The following is a 9,844-nucleotide window of genomic DNA, read 5'->3' as shown; positions in this document are numbered from 1 at the left end:
ATGTTATAATTGATCATCTTTCTCGTTTGCAGCTACTTAATATATCTTTATCTCTAACCTCTCTTAAATGATGATTTTCCTTATGAGCATTTTGGCAGTGTCACATGCTCCTTGGTTTATTTTTATTTTTGGGCTTTATGTTGGCAAGAAAATAAAAATAATAAAAATGAAAAAATAGGGGAGCTTAGGGTTTTAGATATTTAGGGTTTGTTTTTCTTTTATAAATAGGAAGCTTGCAAGGGGCATTCACGGCCGTGGGGGCACAAACCATCTCTCTCGTTCTCCAATCTCTCACGACCTCCTCACATTTTTTTTCTTCCCCTCAATCTCACTCACTCTCTTCTGCCCATGGCTAGCAGCGCAACTGCTATCTCTTCCCCATCCGCAGCCAAAGTCACCTCCTCTCTCACCAGCACACTACCGGTGACTCCCTTCTCTTTCTCCACCACTCTTCCTGTTCCCGGCGAGAGGCCCTTCTCTAGCACCTCAAGCCGAACCAGCAGGTCCGGCTACTCACCACCCAGCCCAGCCATCGCCGTCACCATCGCCTACACTCCGACAACCCCATCTTCGGCAGAACTTATAACAACAGCGGTCTCTTACTCCGACGGACGCAGCAACGACCACCATCATTAGCTCCGGCCACCTGCTTCCCTCGCGACGGTATCCCCACTGGTGAGCTCCCATGCACACGTGAACACCCACTCACGCACCCAGCTCTGCCTGCTACAAACACACACCTGTTACTACACACACCCATATGCACACTCGGACACACAAACACACACCTGTTACAACACACACCCTTACAAATGCGCAGCACACATGCATGCATTTGTTGATTTTAAAGATTCGTTTTTTTTTTTTCATGCTTCGATGGTATGTTAGTTTATACATATATATATTTCAATAGTTAATATTCATGTTTAGTTTTTTTTGTTATTATAAATATTAATTGGCTTGTTCTCATTGTTGTAAGATTTCTTTTCTTTGTGGTGGTAAGTATTTTATTGCTTAGTATTTAAATGTGGTAATTGTTGTCGTGTTTATTTAAGTACGTAATATTCAAGTTGTATATTTAATATTTAGGGTTATTAAAATATTAATATTCGCATTGTAAGGTTTATATTGTTGATGTGTATAATTTAATGTTTAATATGTATTTTTAGGGTGTGGTTATTTTTCGTTGTATTTATTCGGGTAGTATTCATATTGTAAGATCTTATTATGGTGGTATTTATTAAAATGTTAATATTCATATTGTAAAGTTTATATTGTTTTTGATGTTTAATATGTATTCTTGAGTTTTGTTGTTATTATGTTGTGTTTATTGTGTGTAACATTTTTATTATGGTGGTCTTGATTCAAATGTGTATTATTCATATTAAGGTTTTTTTTTTTTTATTACATAGAAACTCCAGCCACCAATAAGCCCTTTGAACCCCCTGGTGCGGCACCAAACCTACGGATCAACATCCTCCCCCTAAGTCTCGCTAATCAGGTAAAGTCCGAAATGCGGACACGACTTCCGTGCATCAGTTGTACGTTCGGCTAACCCGACTCCTGGGACACATCTTCATTACCATCCACGATTCCCGCTGGCTCATAAAGAACTCTCACCATCCACGGTCCCCACTGGCTCACAGAGCGAATTCTCACCATCCACGGTTCCCGCTGACTCATAGAGTAAATTCTCACCATCCACAGGTACCGCTGGCTCCGTGAGTGCATGTACCTGGAATTGAACCCTCGATGCTCCTTCTTACGTGCTGATGCCTTTCGATTGCTCCATGCCTGTGGGGGCTCATATTAGGGTTTTTATTATCATATAAGGTTGTTATCATGTTTTATTATTATATTTAACATACAAAAAAAAAAAATTCGAATGATATATTGACTTTTGTTTTGATTTATTACCATAATGTCGTATTTTGTCACCATATTGATTGTCTACATATTAGGAATAGTTTGAATTCGTTTCCATAATTTCATTACCTTCTTGCCCTTGTATAATTACCTGCTAATCTTACGTTTACTTGGTTTCCATAATTCAAGTAATAGATTGTTTCCTTAGTTTTAGTAATTTTTTTTCTATATGTATTATTTATATCATTGATTGTGTTTTTATATTAAGGTAAATATCATATTATTAAAATATGTATATTGTCTTTATTATTATTTAACAATACTATTATTATTACTATTAATATTATTATTATTATTATTATTATTACAATTATTATTACTTATTATTATTATCCTTATTGTATTTATTATTATTACTATTAATATTATTATTTATTATTATTATTATTATCATTACCATTATTGTATTATTTATTATTATTATTATTATTATTATTATTATTATTATTATTATTATTATTATCATTGTTGTGTTTATTATTATTACTATTATCATTATCACTATTATTATTGTTATTATTACCATTATTATTTATTATCGTTATTATTGTATTTATTATTACTATCATTATTATTATTTTATATTATTATTAGCGTTATCATTATCATTATTAATATTATTATCGTATTTGTTTTCATTATTATTATTATTAGTCTCATTATTCTATTTTAGAGTATACGTATATTCAATTGTGGTATTTTTAATATTTATATTAACTCCTTATTATTTTATTATTATGTATATTTTCTTGATTTTCATCTCAATGCATGAGATTTTTAAACTTCACATACGCCGGTTATGAGGGAATATGTATATTTATATTGTATATTATGTGTGGTCCATTTATTTGCATTTTGTAAATACATGAGTAAAATTAAAGACTTTTTGAATTAAATTTGGGATAATTCTTGATTAATTAGGTACCATTCATAAGACTAGGCGCATAGGGGGTGCTTGTACCTTTTCCTCACGTAACCAAACTTTCGATCTCTACTTTGGTAACACAAACTGATTCTACCCTTAATTGAGTAGTAATCATGTGTTCTAACCACACTAAAAGGTTAGTAACGACTCCATTCATATTTTTCCAGAAAATCAAAATTATATTTTTCATTCGCCTCATTTTGTTCGAGACGTCGCGACACATGGTATAAAGCTGTCCAACTAGTCCCCTCTCTCGACCCTACCCCCACACAAACAAAGGCAAAAAAAGATTGGACTAACTTGTGTTCTCTCTATTTGTTATTCCATTTTGAATAATTAATTAGCCTAACTTTTGTATATAGTTGGCAAGTCAAATATGAGATATGACAAATATTATAACCAATCTAGTTCATTAAGCTTAGTCAACTTTGTAAATCTTAATCACTGAAACAAACATACTATAAGGTCGTATAATTACAAAGATTTGGATTAGGGTACTACACTATCTCTTTCTTTTTCTTTTTTTTTCTTTCTATTTAATAATTTGGAAAGAAAATGAAACATTACATTATTCAAGGATGAGCGACCTCATGAACCAATTAAGATTAAAGAATACAAAGTGAACCGCTTCGCTTAATTGTAGTCATTTTAATTTTGTTCCTAAAGTCATAAATGTGGGTTAGATTAGGCTACTCTTGATTGAGGTTTCATCATGGACAGATATTTTTATATAAACCTAGATGATAATTAATCAAAGATGTCTCTAGAGATTATCAAGCTTGTTAGTTTATACTTTAATTTATCATTTTATTACTCAGAGGGCCATTTTGTATGTCCTACACTAACAATTTTCTGACCCTTGACCATAATTCAAAACCAATATGACAATCTACAACTTGAAAGGATTTTTTGTGTGATATTAAGATCAAGGATAACTAATGCTGTGTTCTTAAATCCTTCTACCAATAAATAAATAATATATTTAAAAAATAGATAATTAAAAATAAAATGACAACAAGGTGTACATTTTTCTATGCTTCCATTAATTCAGGTGTTGCGACCAAAAATTTAAAAAAAAAATTATCAAAAGTGCATTAATGCAAGTTATTACTATCATCAAATCCAACAAGACGTGTGATGGCTGGTCATGACTTAGGACTCCTTGATTTAAGCAGTCTTATGGGTTAGGTTTATCTCTTAGGATAAATAATTAGTTATATTAATTTGGTGTATAAACTAAATCTAATATGATTTCTTTATGTGTATATATGTGTCTAATATTTTTTCCTTAATAGGTTGATTAACCCTTTTGACAATTGTCATTATATGGTATGCCATTAGATGGACAATGTTGGAGCTGGGCCAAGAAGCTCCTTGGCATGAATGGGCTTGCTTTTCAAGATGTGGACCTCTAGAGATTCAAACTTTAAATATAAATTTAAATTTGAATAAAAATACAAATCATGATATAAATTTACATTAAATTTCTTCGATATTAATAATTTACACAAATTCAAATTCAAATCTCAAATACATGCTGCTAAATAAAACCTAAGACGGTTTATTATTGTTACACCAATTTGATCCATTCAATTCATCGGGGCAACCAAACACTAAACAAACTAATTAAGTTAAAATATTGAAGAAAACATACAAACATGCACATATACAAAAACCCAACCAACTTAATTAGTATTGTTTGGTTGTAGTAACCTCACAAGACCTTCTATATTGCCTATGGGCTAATTCAGAAACCACCCTCATGATCCATTAACTTCCAAGAACCATCCTCCTGTTGAACCATACCCTTATTTTTCTCACACCTCCATGCAACTGGCACAAGGTACTCATCTTTTAATCCATCTTGGTCTTTATTTACAAGTGCAATGTCTCTCTTGACTTCCAAATTGAAATCCCCTTTTGCTCCATGCGTTCCTGCCACTCCATGAAGGTAAGTCTCCACATTATGCCAGTTTGACACCGTTCCAGGACTCTTCAAGTACTTCGACTTTTGGGTGTCGATGAGCAGCTCCTCTCCCACATTGGAGTAGCCAAATAGGGGATAGTTAGGAACAATATCTAGAATATTATGGACGCGCAAGACTCGAAGGTCTTTCAACCCAGAAGATAGATCTTTTAAGTTTGAGTCTCCGACCCGAGGGCTTGCAAAGACGAAGGCAGTCACTGGACAAGTCTTGTCGAGTTGGTCCCTCGATTTGTTCAACTTGTTGACAACTATGTCCATAGCATTTAGGGTTGCAAGTGCAGCACCCAAGCTATGGCCTATCACGGTTATGCTGATGCTTTCATCCTCATATTCTTCCACTAGTCTTTGAATCTCATCGATAACCTGCTATGAAGAGTAGTATTAGAGTAATTACAATTATGCATTTTATTTTATTTTTTTTGTTAGGGGAAAAGCAAGGCAAGGGGTGATCGGCATAGCAACACCCCTAGGTGTTACCATCAAGATTGTCCCACCACAAAATATCTGGATTGAATCAGTCAGGTCAGTTCAAGTGGTAAGGACGACTTGTAACTCTGGTGATCTCAAGGTCACGTATTTAATTTTCTTTTGAGACATTATGCTGATGAATTATGAGGAGTGCGTCAATGGGCAGGTGGCTTTCATCCATCTGGGTTTGGTGTCACACCATAGGGTCCAAAGTGACACAATGGTGGATGGAGTCCTCAGGTTATCAAAAGAGAAAAAAAAATGTAAGGATTAAATCATAAGTACTCAACCAGAAGAGTGTTGGAACCATCACCACTGCTCATTGAAGCGCTACACGTCCAGTACCCTCCGTACATTATGAGAAAGAGAATGAGGTGTTAATTATTCTTAGATTATATCTTAGAAATACCCTTATTTTTTTATCCATATTTGAGAACATCTATCTTGGTTTGTTTAATTTATGCTCTAATATTTTAATTTGTATCATACATGGTTTCCTCCGGTCTAGAGTACTTTGAAAACGTATATACTCGATTATTTTGAAAATCAATATATATATATGTCTGAGTTAATTTGTTGAACACATAAATGGAAATTAATAACACAAAATCTCACCTGGTCTCTTGCACTGGATCGGTTGAAGGGGGATCTGGAATCATTAGAAGTGTACATAGAGTACCATCCTTCATGCACCTTAGGATTACCACTTTGATTCCCAAATAACTTTGAGGCTGAAACCAAATTGAACTCAAAATCATCAACCCACTCCAGTGTCCGCACCGACCCTCTCCAAGCAATCACAATATCTCTCCTCCCCAACGCCGTCACCCCCTCGTCGGTGGCCACCGCGACGTACCCAATCCAGTTAGACTCCTTGCTCCACGCTTCCCTCGACAGCGATTTCAAAATGAAGGAGTCGGGCACCGGGATCAGCGACGTCGCGTAAATGAACTTGGTCACCTTGTACTTGTAGGGATTCCCCACATCCAAGCCCACCTTGGAGAAGAAGTCCTCCTTTGCATAACGGCTACTTCCCGCAAAACGGGATGCTTTTTCCGTGTTGAAGGCATCGTAGGTCGCCTGCGCCATTTCGCCGTAGTGAATGATGTATCGCCGGAGATCGATGTTGAGAGGATCCAACAGGCCATCCCAGTACTTCAGCCCGCTGAGGTTCCTCCAGTTTGTGCCATTTATCGGGTTGTCCATTCCAAAACAGCCTGCGATGATAGTTCTTATTGCATGCTTTATATACTTTGCCAGAACAAAGCTACCATCCTTCTGCTTTTGATTCTTCATATATAGTTATATCTATATATATATATATATATGCGTGTGTGTGTGTATCTGTGTGTGTGTGTGTGTGTGTAATTACAGTGTCGTTTTCATAATCTCTGGAAAAGTTATGTGTGTGCGTGGGAGAGAGAGAGAGGAGGAAGAAGATGATTTACAGATATGCCTATGATATTTTTTTTAACATTTACGTACCAGTGGGGTATTGTGAAGCCAACAAGCAAAGCAAAAAGACAGCATCAGCATGGTAGGAAGATGGAGGAGACATTTCTTGAAGCAAGCGCATGGAATTTCCTACATCAGAGATGTTGATGGAATGATTTATTCTTGGGAGGTAGGTTTTACCCCCACAAAAGGAAATTGAATACTGAAAATGTAGTCACCAGTTAATTTTGGTTAACGTGGTGGTGGCCAAGAAGAGGATAGATGATCGATGTGTAAACATATTCTTCGATTGGAAGGTTTCCCCACTTGAGGTATACTTGCAACCATCAGCCACGGTTCACGTCCGAATATAAATAGTAATACACCTTGGACTCTTACAGGGCGTGTTCTAATTAAGATTTAACAGTCTGCAACAAGCTAGTGTACATCTGTGAATTAAAGATGGGTATCATAGAAATAATTAATTTTTTAGGGCATTTTATATGTGTATTTATTTCTATATATCTATATTGTTGTGTTAGAAGAAATGCTTGCAAGGAACTGCTCCTCGACATAGGATTTGCTTTCATAAAATTTAAAACTCACTAACTATAAAAGGTTATATTAATATTTGGACTCAAGGGATATGATTTGATATGAGTTCCAATAATATGGGTTCCATAACATTTAGTTATCCAAATATTAATATAACATCTTGTGGTTGGTGAGTTCCAAATCGTGTGTATAAAATCATTTCTTACAAGTATTTCTCGTGTTAGCATATTTTATCATGACATGCTACAAATTTGTTTTATAAACTTGTGAGAGTATTTATTTGTACTAAAGCAATAAATATTTGTACGAAACAATTGCTACATGTGAGATCTAGAACGCATTAATTATAAAATATCATCTTACCACTTAGAACCACTCAAGGCAATTTAAGATGCATATTTATTTAGACTTTTTAAAGAAAAAATGCATTTATTAAATACATGGTTTTGATGGGTGGAGGCGACTCACTCAATCACCGGTTGTGATGGAAACTCGGTGAGGATTACACTCAATTTGTACAATAAACACTCAATTTATTTCAATTTGAAAATACAGAGGAATTCAAAATACACAAACACTTCTTCTCACTGGTTAATGTCTTTCTCTACACCTCACATTACATTACACACACACACACACACATCTACTTATAGCAAAGCATTTGACGATAAGTGAAGATTATAATCAACATTGTGGGCTAAAGTTGGTGAGATTTTGGTGAGGTTGCCGCCGACTCCAGCCCAAATTCAACAGAGGTGGGCTGCGGGCCATCTCCAGTCAAGTTTAATTTTCAACATCCCCCCTTAAACTTGACTCTCTTGGTATTGTCATTCCGAGCATTGTCTTCAGTCTTGCAAAAATATCATGCTTGAATGGTTTCGTGAAAATAACAGCAATCTAATCATACGTTCTGCAAGACATCAACTTCACTTCTTTCTTCTGGACATGCTCCCTGATAAAATGATACCGAATATTAATATGCTTGTTTCTTTCATGGAATACTAGATTCTTTGCCAGTGCAATCACTGATCAATTGTCGATGTAAACTTTTGGGGGGTCCTTTTGAAGAAATCCCAAATACTTCAATACATTCCTGATCCATATATCATGATAAACAGTTAAACTGGAAGAAACATACTAAGCTTCACATGATGACAAGGTTACAATGAGTTGCTTCTTTGATGACCATGTAAACGTTGTATCTTCCATGAAGAATGTGAATCCAATCATGTTTTTTCTTTCATCAAGATCTTTTCCCCAATCACTATATGAATAGTTAATAAGTTTGCGATCACCTCTTGATGAATAAAACATACCATCAGTGATGGTACCCTTGACATAACGGAGTATCTTCTTTCCCGTATTCAAATGGGACTAGTCAGGAGTCTCCATGTACCTGCTGACAAGTCCAACTCCATAGAGTATGTCTGGTCTAGTGCACGTCAAATACCTCAAGCTTCCAACTAGACTCTTGAAATATGTGGGGTCAACATCTCCTTGCTCATTCTTTCTTAATTTCAATCTCATTTCAACTGGAGTTGTCACAAAATTGCATTTGTCCATTCCAAACTTTTTCAGTACTTCTTTTGCATAGTGCCTCTAGGAGATAAAGATTCCATTCTCGCTTTTCACGACTTCTATGCCAAGGAAATGAGTCATCTGGCTAATATCCGTCATTTTGAATTCTTTTACCACGCTCCTTTTGAAAGCGACAAACATCTCTTGATTGTTGCTGGTGAAAATTATATCATCAACATATAGGTAGGCAATTAGCGTGCTCCTATCTGTCTCTATCTTCATATATAGTGTATGCTTATGAGGACACTTCTCAAATCCATTCTTTTGGAAATAGCCATCAATCCTCATGTTCCACGCACGAGGTGTCTGCTTCAAGCCATGGAGTGCTTTGTTCAATTTGTATACTTTATCTTCTTTCCCCCTTCTTCATATATCCAAGTGGCTGATCAATATAGATCTCTTCTTCTAGAAAATCGTTTAGAAATGTTGATTTCACATCCATTTGCTAAATCTTCAATCCATTTTGTGCTGATAGTGAAATTAGTAATCTGATAGTTTCAAGCCTGGCAAATGGGGTAAAGATTTCTTCATAATCAATCCCTTATTTTTGCTTATAGCCCCTGGCAACAAGTCTTGTTTTGTATCTCTGAACTTCTCCTTTAGCATTTTTTTTTTTTTTTGTCTTGTAAGCTCATTTCACACTAATAGTTTTACGGTCCTTCGGGAGATTTGTTAGCTTCGAAGTATTGTGAACTCATTTCTTCTTTGTAAGCCTCCTCAAAGCTAACTAGATCACTAGTCAACAATAGGAAGTATAGAGTAACATACTCTTTTATAGGTTCTGTAATTTCATACAAATCAGCTAGATTACAGGCTTCTCTAGACCTCATGTCTGAGATTTCACACTCAATTGGTGATGGAACTTCATTCTTCTGTGGTGAACCATGTTAAGGTGTCTACAGCTCAAGAACTTGTGACTCGATAGTCACTTCTCTTGTCTGTGTGGGTTCTTCTCCTTCAAGCGTCAATTC

The 9,844-nt window shown here is 35.5% G+C and overlaps 1 protein-coding gene across 1 annotated transcript; it reads right to left on the bottom strand.

Moving 5' to 3' along the window:
- Positions 1 to 4,318: 4,318 nt before the first annotated feature.
- Positions 4,319 to 6,594, bottom strand: LOC131144566 (phospholipase A1-IIgamma-like). Its single transcript, XM_058093267.1, has 2 exons — positions 5,922 to 6,594; positions 4,319 to 5,201 (listed from the first exon to the last, which is right to left on the bottom strand). The coding sequence occupies exons 1-2, from the start codon at positions 6,510 to 6,512 to the stop codon at positions 4,599 to 4,601; spliced, it is 1,194 nt and encodes a 397-aa protein (XP_057949250.1). The 5' UTR covers positions 6,513 to 6,594; the 3' UTR covers positions 4,319 to 4,598.
- Between the last annotated feature and the right edge of the window lie 3,250 nt (positions 6,595 to 9,844).

This window comes from Malania oleifera, chromosome 12 (genome assembly GCF_029873635.1).
Source record: "Malania oleifera isolate guangnan ecotype guangnan chromosome 12, ASM2987363v1, whole genome shotgun sequence".
NCBI classification, from domain to species: Eukaryota; Viridiplantae; Streptophyta; class Magnoliopsida; order Santalales; family Ximeniaceae; genus Malania; species Malania oleifera.
This window is presented reverse-complemented; position numbering and strand designations above follow the sequence as displayed.